Source organism: Cydia amplana, chromosome 1 (genome assembly GCF_948474715.1).
Source record: "Cydia amplana chromosome 1, ilCydAmpl1.1, whole genome shotgun sequence".
In the NCBI taxonomy this organism is placed as follows: domain Eukaryota; kingdom Metazoa; phylum Arthropoda; class Insecta; order Lepidoptera; family Tortricidae; genus Cydia; species Cydia amplana.
In genome coordinates, this window is record NC_086069.1 from 13126587 (window position 1) to 13137971 (window position 11385).

The 11385-nt window shown below is 41.2% G+C and overlaps 2 protein-coding genes across 2 annotated transcripts; one reads left to right on the plus strand and one right to left on the minus strand.

The window, feature by feature from the left end:
- Window positions 1–894: 894 nt before the first annotated feature.
- LOC134653646 (arfaptin-2) lies at window positions 895–4964 on the plus strand. Its single transcript, XM_063509043.1, has 7 exons — window positions 895–917; window positions 1145–1305; window positions 1970–2128; window positions 2630–2798; window positions 3051–3203; window positions 3968–4118; window positions 4755–4964. The coding sequence occupies exons 1-7, from the start codon at window positions 895–897 to the stop codon at window positions 4962–4964; spliced, it is 1026 nt and encodes a 341-aa protein (XP_063365113.1).
- Window positions 4965–10391: 5427 nt separating this feature from the next.
- LOC134648656 (diphthamide biosynthesis protein 3) lies at window positions 10392–11324 on the minus strand. The gene is made up of 3 exons (XM_063503148.1): window positions 11161–11324; window positions 10986–11060; window positions 10392–10545 (listed from the first exon to the last, which is right to left on the minus strand). The coding sequence occupies exons 1-3, from the start codon at window positions 11266–11268 to the stop codon at window positions 10477–10479; spliced, it is 252 nt and encodes an 83-aa protein (XP_063359218.1). The 5' UTR covers window positions 11269–11324; the 3' UTR covers window positions 10392–10476.
- Window positions 11325–11385: the final 61 nt, after the last annotated feature.

The window sequence follows — 11385 nt, forward strand, 5'->3', positions numbered from 1 at the left end:
ATTTGAAGTTCGCGCCTTTTTCTACTGACAAAATCTGCTTGACCAGGTATAGTATGATTCTCTCTGTCAATGTTTGAAATGAGACAGTCCTTTGACTAACTATAGTAGTTTTATAGAGTTAATATTAAAAAAAACTCCTCAGACCGTAAGTTCTGTTTGGCTAAAAGAACTCGCATCCAAGCCATAACTGTTAAAAAAAACAAGTTCTGTTTAAAAAAAAATCTGTCAAACGTCTGTCAATTTTTTGTAAGCTTTCGGGAGTATTGTATTTCAGTAAAAATGGTGAAATTTGTGAAACTCTGAAGCAGCTCTCATAATTTTTAAGTGATACTTATCCTTCTTAACATATCTCATACTAAGTTGCCGAAGATGTCGAAGTGGTGAGTCATATTATTCATTTAAGCTATAAACATTGTTGCATACAAACAATATGGTTGTAATCTAAGATCGTTTAGTATAATTGGGAAACGTACTCGATCCTATTAACTGCAATAGAGACTACGTACCTCATCTTGTTTCTGATTTAGCGTTGAGTTTGTTCTTATAAGTTGCGTGTCTTCGCAATGACACAGTTCTATAACTCCAGTGTATTTAATACACACACGTTACTTATCAGTAACCGGCAAAAGCTTCCTGAAATAGAGTCCATTTCCCTCCATGAAATTCTTCTGTTATCGTAAATTCCAAAAATGTTATCTTGAAAAAAAATCGTAGAAATCTAAGTACTTACTTAGTATTTTATTATAAACATACTATAAAAATTTAACATAATAGGGATGTTGTATGAATTTCAAATAAATTATTTCACACCATACACAAAATAAATCACCAGAAAATTACTAGAAAAACATTTTCTTTTTAATAAATTGTTTGTTAAATTCATCATACTCCATCATGATTAGAAGGGCCAACCACAAGTAAACGGGAAGGAGCGAAGCATTAGAAGACTCTTTCTCTTTAGCCCTTTTCTACCCTTCGGGTGTAGGCTTCCTTCACTCATCACGGTCTGTGCAACCTGGAGCCACTTCTTCCCCGCTGTTCTTTAGATGTCGTCGTCCCAAGGCATATTGGGTCTACTTTGACAAAGAAGACACTAATTTACCTCAAACACAATTAGTTGTATTATTTTTGATCACATCCAAAGAATATATTTTTATTGTTTACATATTTCCAGGCAGTCAGAACGCAGTATACATGAGATGCTGAAGGATACTCCACCGCTGCGGGAATCCAGTGATTCCATCACATCTGGCACAGAGCCCAACTTCCCTGCTTCACGCTCTATGACATTCCCACCAGCCTATGGTATTATTTTGCATCTTTTAATGCTATTTATTATATCTCTATTCACATACACAGTTAATCGAATTTAAACTGTTGTGAGACATGCTAACATTGAATAATTTTACATGTCGCGCGAGTGACTTAAAACAAGTGAGTCTAAACCGTAAAATTATTCAATACACAGTTAATATTAAATTATGCGAGTAATGAAGTATTTTTGGCAAAAAATAATCTACCTAGCCATAATTTACCTTTCTATGAAACTTGTTCCTTTACGTAGGTATTAGGTATTAATCCATAGTACATTTTTACCTCGGCAATTTAGAACTGCAAATAAAAAGTGATGGCCGAGCCGATGAGGTCTAGCACCTGAAATTCAATCCGGAGGTTGCAGACTCAAAACATGGCTGTGTATCAATATGTTGATTGAAACTAATGTACAGTCATATCATTTAATATTTACCACAAGCTTTTCTCTGCTGGATAACATTGTGAGGAAACCTGCATACATCAATGAATAAATTCAAAAGGTGATTGTGAAGTCTCCTACCCACTATGAGCCAGGGTGGGGACTATAGCCCAATCCAAACTCAAGAGAGGAGGCTTAATTGTGCTCAGCACTAGGAGGTATATAGGTTTAATTATTGTGTTTATTTATTTATGAGACACGTACATTTTTTCGCAGCGCCACCGGATGTTTCAGCGGGCGCGGGCGCAGGCTCGTTGCTCCGCGCGGGAGGTTCGCGTCTCGACTCACTGCGTTCCTGGTCGCTCTCCACATACAAATGCACTAAGCAGCTGCTCTACGAGAAACTCGGGAAGACCTCACGCACTGTAGATACTGGTTAGTATTAGTACCATAAAGATCATCACTGGTTTTTGTTTAGCCAACGTGTTTTAATAACTCTCCTGCCTGTTTTGCCCAGTAGGTTTAGCACGACCGCAACCGCGACAGTATCTCGCGCGTGAGATAGGACTGCCCCTCCCTTTTTGATTGATACAGCTAGAAAAAGACGGGTAGTTTGTCTCATGCGCGTGACACTGTCGCGCCGTACTCGTGCTAAACCTGCTCTTGTACACAAAGATGTGCTGGTAACATTAAATTACATAATGCCTGATGTGATTAGTTTTTATGTCTGCAGTCATTCGAAGCTTATGTCTTTTGTTAACAATGTTTTTAACCCTTTACCAGGCTGACATTTCAGAAATGACAATCAAATGTCAGTCTTACTCATCGAAAATAAAGCACATGTTTGAAGTGCTGTATGTGGGAAATATATAGCCTGGTAAACGTACCCATCTAAAATTTTAGTTTTCTATGTATTTACAATCTCTTCTGGTATAGAGTTGGAGGCGCAAATCGAAGCGCTTCGGGAAACGCAGCGCAAATACGCGGGAGTACTGCGGTTGAGTTGCGCGTTGACAGCGCAGTTGGCGGCCGCAGCGGCCACGCAGCGACAGCTCGGCGACGCATTCGCGGAGCTCGCGCAACGCTCGCCCGAGCTGCAGACACAGTCAGTACAAAATGTTACCATTATTTATTTGCAATGAAGGTTCAAAACGGACGGAAGATTGTCGTAGGAACTCTGAAGTAAAATAACGAAACCTGGCCATATGGCCCTCTGCTTAGAGCTCGTACGACTTGCGCCGCAAAACGGGCCACAACTTCTATTTTATTGATCAACCGCACGATATGGACGCGCCACTGCGGTTGCAACCGCAAGTACATAAGTGGCCTTACGTCTTACGCTAGTTTCCCTTTCTAGGTTCCTGTACAACGCGGACACACAGCGCGCGCTGACGCGGCACGGCGACACGTTGCTCGCGGCGCTGCACTTCTTCAACAACTCGCTGAACACGCTCACCAACAAAACTATGGAAGACACGCTGCTCACCATACGACAATACGAGGCGGCCAGGTGAGTTCTAATTTCAATGTCAACAGTGAGTGCAAGTTTTTTTCATGTACTATGTTGTGGCGTTAAAATAAATGTATTTCTTCTCAAGTGATTAAAAATAAAGTGCCGATCAATCAAAACAGTTGTACGGCTAGATACCGTAGCCTGGTGTCCAATTGGTAGGAGCGACGGGGGAGTGTTATTGTATAAAAAATTGTGTACTTGGCGGCGGTGTGAACAGCCAACAAATAATATACCTAGAAACGTAGGTACCTACGTTTCTTGTACAAGAAAATTGTCGACAGCTACTCGTTTTATCGCCGCTGATCGCAGTTGCTTTTTGTTACGCCTTCGAAGGCATGTCATCTCGTTTCTTTTTTACGACTAAAATATGTACCTCTTCTTCTTCCTCGCGTTGTCCCGGCATTTTGCCACGGCTCATGGGAGCCTGGGGTCCGCTTGGAAACTAATCCCAGTAATTGGCGTGGGCACTAGTTTTACGAAAGCGACTGCCATCTGACCTTTCAACCCAGAGGGTAAACTAGGCCCGTATTGGGATTAGTCCGGTTTCCTCACGATGTTTTCCTTCACCGAAAAGCGACTGGTAAATATCAAATGATATTTCGTACATAAGTTCCGAAAAACTCATTGGTACGAGCCGGGGTTCGAACCCGCGACCTCCGGATTGCAAGTCGCGCGCTCTTACCGCTAGGCCACCAGCGCTTCGACTAAAATATGTACCTACATTATTTTAATCGTATTTTATAAAATGTGTAATTATGCAGGGTGGAATATGACGCGTATCGCAGTGAACTGGAAGCGCGCGGCGGAAATCCGCCATCTTTGCTGTTGGCAAGTATCGAGCGACAGCGGCGCGCCTACGAGCGGCTGCGGGACGACTCCGCCGTCAAACTGGCGCTGCTACACGAAAACAGGGTATGTACGACAATATGAGTCTTTGCACAAAGATAATAAAGTTCAAATTTGCTAGGTACGTTTGAAGGGCTTACTTAGGCAAATTAACCAAAATAAATAAAAATACCGGCCAAGTGCGAGTCGGCCTCGCGCACGAAGGGTTCCGTAACATTACGCAAAAAACGGCAAAAAAATGACGTTTGTTCTATGGGAGCTATGTATTAGCACTGATCAGTGCGAACGAATTTAAACCTTTTGTAAAATTCGTGCGCACTGATCAGTGCTTAGACATACGAAGGGTTAAATATTTATTTTATTGTTTTTAGTATTTGTCGTTATAGCGGCAACAGAAATACATTGTTTGTTAAAATTTCAACTGTCTAGCTATCATGGTTCATGAGATAGTCTGGTGACAGACAGACAGACGGACAGAGGAGTCTTAGTAATAGTAAAAAGGGTAAACAATCTGCAGAGAATTAGTTCCACTTAAGGCAACAAAAGCTCTGACAGGGTCAGTTATTTGTGCGGCTTACCTGCGTAACTTGTTTGTTATAGTATTTTATTAGAACTTTATTGTATTTTTTTTTTGTCACAATATATGATTACAGTACAAATTACATTCATGTCAATTTATAAGAATCTATATTGTATTTACAGGTTAAAGTGATGAACAAGCAACTTCTCCTGTTCCACAACGCCGTATCGGCGTACTTCAGCGGCAACGGCGCGGCGCTGGAGGCCGCCGTGAAGCACTTCAGCATCCACGCGCCGGCGCCGCTGCCCCCCCTCCCCACCCTGCCGCCGCCGCCCGCCGCGCCCACCCCGCCCAATGCACCCACCGAGCCCACATCGCCGAGGTCTGCATAAAAAAAACTTAAATCGAGCGGCATAAGGTTCTTAGTTCTGGGGTCTCTGCTCCTCCACGGTATCTTGCAATCTACGTAAAGTAAAATCGTATTTAAAGCGTCGTAAAGCTTTGGATTCCTGCGAAAACGGTGCCGTCATATGACGGCCATCATATAGCGGCCGCAAAAGACGGCCGTCTTTACGGTGGCGACATGTGGAAAGTACCACGGCGTCATAACACACCGTCATCCACCAAGGTCAAAGCGGCAAATTTGAAAAATGTAGGCGCGATGGGATAACATCCCATAGAAAATTTGAATTTCGCGCCTTTTCCTACTGACAAGATTTGCTTGATCATCTATAATTTACTTGGAGGATGAAAGAAAAGATGATCAGAAGAGGAAAATAATCGTAGTACAGAATCATTTATTCAAATCTCGTGTCATTTATTCAAAATGGCGTCACCGCTATCTAATAAAACGTTCACGAAACTATCGACACCGTCATGACGGCCGTCATCTTACGTTACGTTGACAATCAACGTAACGTAACGCCGTCTAGGAAACCGCGCCATCTTGTTTACATAGACAACGTTCTAGTGACGTCAGTCAACGCTATATAGCGGCCGTAATATGACGGCACCGTTTTCGGAGGAATCCAAAGCTTAAGATCCTATTTAACATCGTAAGATGTAAGAGAAAGCGTCGTAAGATCATGTTTATATCCAGAGAGGAAAATGAGGACTATGTTTGTATGGAGATGCGGTCGTCCTTATCTTAATGCGATGACATTTACTGTCTTTTATTTTTTACTAAAATACACTCAAATGTTGAGTATAGCGACGACATGTAAATGACTCTGATATTGACATAAGGTCTAATTTGTTTTAGCCTGTGTCTTAACTTGATTTGGTTAAACAGACCTTTACTTTGTTGTGCTACAGATTACTTTGTAGATTCTTCTAATTACCAACATTAGCAATAAGATTCAATAAAATGTTAAATATTATCACCTTGGACAAGGCACAACGTTCAATTACGTTTGTGTAACATTTTGCGCAAGGTGTGAGCTATGATTTCACAACTTTCACAAGAAATCGGTTATAAAACTAGAATTTGTTACAGCGTCGCTATTACATCCGTTACTAGGGTTTATATGGTGTTCTACGGGTAAAGGTACGGCGCTTACGTCGTGCAGCACCGCATTAATATTGGAGTGTCGTTAGTAATAGCCTAAGCGCCAACCGCCATAAGGTGCCTTTACCCGTAGAACGACACATTATCAACTTTAACTGCAACCAATTGACTATATACAATCTTCTGTGGATAATATTATCAATCTCTTGCTAATATACAATGTGATGTGATGAGATGTGAACAGATGTCGCTACAATTATCACGACGTAAAGTTTCAAGAGGTAAAAAAAAAGCGGCCAAGTGCGAGTCGGACTCGCCCATCAAGGGTTCCGTATTTAGGCGATTTATGACGTATTAAAAAAAAACTACTTACTAGATCTCGTTCAAACCAATTTTCGGTGGATGTTTGCATGGTAATGTACATCATATATTTTATTTTAGTTTTATCTGTCTCTTATTTTAGAAGTTAAAGGGGGGGGACAAACATTTTACCACTTTGGAAGTGTCTCTCGCGCAAACTATTCAGTTTAGAAAAAAATGATATTAGAAACCTCAATATCATTTTTGAAGACCTATCCATAGATACCCCACACGTATTTGTATGGGTTTGATGAAAAAAAAATTTTTGACTTTCAGTTCGAAGTATGGGGAACCCCAAATATTTATTGTTTTTTTTTTTCTATTTTTGTGTGAAAATCTTAATGCGGTTCACAGAATACATCTACTTACCAAGTTTCAACAGTATAGTTCTTATAGTTTCGGAGAAAAGTGGCTGTGACATACGGACGGACAGACAGACGGACAGACAGACAGACATGACGAATCTATAAGGGTTCCGTTTTTTGCCATTTGGCTACGGAACCCTAAAAATTAGTAACAACATTACATAATTGAAACCCAGCACTGCAAAATAATGTCTATGCACTGTAATATAGTAATAGCTATAATTGTAAGTCTTGCCGGTATGTTTGTGTGTGTGCTTGAGGAGGGGTTGTCAGCGTAAATAAAATTGAGATTATTATTTGTTAATATAAAAAATACAATAAAATTGTAATAGGTACATTGAATTATATTGTATAAAATTTGGAAGGTACTACATTTTCAGAACACCCAATCGTTTTTACTGCAATGGTTGTTGTGCTGACAACCTCCATTTACTACTTTTAATAAAAATACACTCGCCGATGATTCATTTAGATCTGATTACTTAGCATATTGACCTTTAGTGTTCATTCTGGCATTTATTGCTTTTACGCTTGTTTAGAGTACATTTTTGTACATATAAAGATTTGTTTAATTACATTTCCAATATTTTTATATAATAGTGTTAAAAAATAATTATAGTGTTAACAGACAATGGTAATTGTTTAGCTCAAGCTTGTCCTTCCTTCACATTATTTAAGATGAGCTTTTCAGTCCAATAGAAGGTTTACAATCTCATATGTACACACATTAAAATTATTATCAAGATTGTCATATCCAAAGAAAAAATTGTGTAATCTAGCATCTCTATATCCGTGATATTGTATTCTTAATAAGTTAGTTGAGAGTTGTTAGCTGGAGCAGGCCTTATTATTGGTGTTAATGTCCTTTACCAACAACCATACTCAACTCATTGGGTGGATTATTGGCAATGGATATTTTATACACATACATGATATTGTGATCTGTGAGCAGAACTGACAATACAAGTGAATGTAGCTTGAGTACCAAGTATGAAAGTATTTTGAATAGCTAGTCAACCTTTGTTTTACTACTTGTATGTAAATTTACTTATTTATTACCAATTATTTTAGAGAAATTTTCTTAATATTTAAGTTAAATGCATTTATTATTTATGGAGTGTAAAATAGATCTATTGAATAATAAACATATATTCTTTCTTTTATAAACCTACAAATCCGAAAACCACTATAATTTTTACATTGTTGCTTGTACCTATGTATATTGTTAATTTGTACAGTCTGTACCAAAACAACAGTGATGGTCAAAATATTGGAAAGGATGTGTTCTCATATATTTCTATGGTAACAAAAGGTGTTTGACTATAAAATAATTCACCACATTAGCCATCACTATCTATTTGATGCTTACTGTATTGTTACTTTTTTTTGGATAGGCATCATCCATTCATCATGGGGATTCCAGTGAGCCAGGGGCGTACTTTGAAATTTGGCGCCCTGGGCCAATACGTTTCGCCGCCCCAGAAGTCAAGGAAGAAAAACAAAATGCAATCCGCCAGGGCGGCATGTGCCGCCCCCGGCCATGGCCCGGATGGCCCTAGGGTAAATACGCCCCTGCAGTGAGCCCAAATTTATTTACAATGATATTTTATTAAGTAGTAATCAACCAATAAAGTCTTTATTGTATTATACAAAAGGTTAATGGTATATAAAAAATCATACAAAAATAACTTAAATAAATCTAAATATTAAAATATTTTAATCAAAAAGACCTCCGCGAGTTGTACCGGGTGCAAAGGTGCCCATGACACTTGCCGCGTTGCCACGTTGGATAGCGATGGCCAGCCTTTGCACCAGGTACGAACCCGCGGGAGCATCAGAGGTCCTCTCCCTAATTCTACGTCCCACCTCCCTTATAAAAGTTATGGCGTCAGACCCCCAACACCCCGTTACCTCGAAGGCGAGTGGTACAAAATAATAATTCGCCTCAAGGTCGGAATATTTTATCCTCTTTCTTAACGCTGCCAGCTCTGCCGCAGCGCCTGCTGTCTGCACCGTCCGGTTAAGGTGTGAGGCGGCGAAAGTGCTGACGCACGTCGCGTCCCACAGTAGGCACTTTCCCTTCTGCCACGGCACCAAAGTTAAGCCGTCCGGCCGTTTGCCATCGGTGCGACGAGAGGCCAGGTGGTTCCAGAACGCACGGTATATTCGCGGATATAAGGGCCCTCCGGACGATGTCGTTAAGCGCGTGGTGTCTGGGAAATCTCCCTGAACAGCGACAGCAGCTCAAAGCGTGATGGCCATTAGCTTCCACCGTGGCGCCGCAGATGCATTGGTGAGGTATACAAACATCGCAGCCCAGGCGGAGAGCTACAGCCACACGCATTGAATCACTGTCAAGGAGTGTTCCCAGATGAGGGGAAGGCAATGCCTGTAACCACGCTCCCGCTTCTACCTTTGACACCGACCGGAGTCTTGCCAAATCCACACCCGTAGCAGCACTCAAGAGACGGGCAAGTGTGTTTCTGGCTCCCGTGTCATCCCAGGCTCTCTGCACTTGCGGAGCCTCAGGCACAGTCGCAGTTGGGTAACGAACTGACCATATTGCCAGCGCATCGCTAACAAAGGGAATTGTAGCCCTGTCTCCATGGGAATGTAACATTTTAGAGACAAGGTCAACGACCCCATGCGCTGACGCTAGGAAGGCTGGCAGGCCTACGTCCCCCTCGCGCCGTAATCCCAGGCCACCATGACGTACAGGCAGAGAAGCTTGGGTCCACTGGTCATCAGAAAGGGACACATTTAAAATGGTTTCTGTTGTATCCTTTAAGGTGTCGTCAAAAGAAGACACCTCATCAGGACACAACCACGTCGGGGTGGTTCTTAAAAGGTACGTTATTTTTGGAACCGCAAAACACATTCTAAGCAGAACAAGGGCGACGTGGGTACCTATATTATTGAGGCGCTCTCGGGCGCGCAGAAGGAGCCGTCTCCTGGTCTCTATTGCATCCGGGATGGCGTCTGGGAATATTGGACAGCCCAGAAGGTAAAACGTGGTACGTGAAAGTTCTTTGAGACCAGGAAGCAGAGTCTGAAAAGAATACAAGGAAGAAGAAGAAGTTGGGCTGCAGCAGAAAAATTCACATTTTGTCGCGTTCACCTCCAGACCCATTTCCTTAAGACGGGGAAGAAGAAAATCCAAGTCTTGCTTTACGGTATCAGGTCTCCCTCCCAAGGTCCCGTCGTCCAAATACCATGTGTTAAGAGGTGATTTTAAAAGCGGTATTATTTTATGTATGGCGAGGCTGAAGGTGAGCGGTCCGAGTGGATCTCCCTGTTGCGCACCCACCTGGGAAAGGATCAAAGAGTCGTTGTAGAATAGGTTAGACGGGGAATGATAAACTTGGTACAGAAAAGGATATAGAGACGGTGAAAGTTGTTCTATTTCGCTCAAGAGAACGTCTCTCTCCACGGAATTGAACGCATTTTTAACGTCTAACTTGACGACAACGCAGTCTGTGTTTGCTGGGTTTGCTACAAATGTGCGAGTGGCATGGATAGCGGCTTCACATCCTCTTTGTGTGCCAAAGCCTAATTAAGAGTATCACAAAAAATCACTGAACCACTGTCCATCAAGAAGTGCTTCTAGAAGCCTCAAACTTAGGACTAGCAGTGTAGAATTTCATTCTCAACATGTATGGCTATTCAGTCATGTTACGCCTTCACTGTTTCCTTGTCGCCATCGGCTTTGTGTAGTTCCTCTTCCTCTGCTTTGAATTTCTCCTATAGACAAATGTATAACAAACATAAATTACAGTTGAAAGTGTGGCTAATTGGCCTTTAAAGCAGTCTCAGTCAGCACATGGTTGAGGTTTATTTTTCAGATGTATACATTAATAAATTATGTTAACAGACGACCGTCTAGCTAGACCTAGCATGAGTTGCGTTCTCGAGTGCGACTCCATACATCAAGTATGACTTCAAGCATGGACTCGCGCGCAAGAATCCAACTTATGCTAGACCGCTAGATGGTAAAAAATAAAAACCAAAAGCAAATGAGTAGAAACCTATTTAGTGCCATCTGCAGTGAGATGGCAGTGAGCAATAGCCAGTTTTTAACCATATCTAAAATGTTTCATTTAGAATACTTAATGGATTTGTTTACACTCCTCTTTTGTGGTATAGTATATAGTGTGATATATTTTAATGGTCAATATTCTTACCAAATCGTATATAACTTTGACAACAAGAGAACAGCTAGGACATGTTGCTACTTCTTCTCCCGCCATTAATTCCTCCTGGAAAACAAAACCACCGAAAGTTTTAGATAAATACCCAATGCGAATTAGTTTAGAAGATAATATGCATTTATTCCAATTAGAAGATTCGAATTCTAACCTTACTGATTTGGAATCTGTCTCCACATGGACAAGGATAATAATACATATCATCGTCCTCGTCATACTCAAAGTCTTCGATTTCTATTTCGTCGTGAAATATCGTCATGGTTTATCTAATAATTGTCGAAAGAAACGTAAATTGTTAATAACAACAACACACATTTGCGCCTTCGCCCAGTTCGCCCTTTTCCAGCGGCTGTCACTGTCACTGTCCGATTTCAAG

Bases quoted from the DNA above. Each gene is read 5' to 3' on its own strand.
- LOC134653646 (XM_063509043.1), top strand. From the start codon at position 895: ATGATTAGAAGGGCCAACCACAA. The intron at 3,204-3,967 runs GTGAGTTCTAAT...GTAATTATGCAG, and splicing joins CGACAATACGAGGCGGCCAG to GGTGGAATATGACGCGTATC. The intron at 4,119-4,754 runs GTATGTACGACA...TTGTATTTACAG, and splicing joins CGCTGCTACACGAAAACAGG to GTTAAAGTGATGAACAAGCA.
- LOC134648656 (XM_063503148.1), bottom strand. From the start codon at position 11,268: ATGACGATATTTCACGACGAAATAGAAATCGAAGACTTTGAGTATGAC. The intron at 11,061-11,160 runs GTTAGAATTCGA...TTTGTTTTCCAG, and splicing joins ACAGATTCCAAATCAGTAAG to GAGGAATTAATGGCGGGAGA. The intron at 10,546-10,985 runs GTAAGAATATTG...ATTTGTCTATAG, and splicing joins TCAAAGTTATATACGATTTG to GAGAAATTCAAAGCAGAGGA.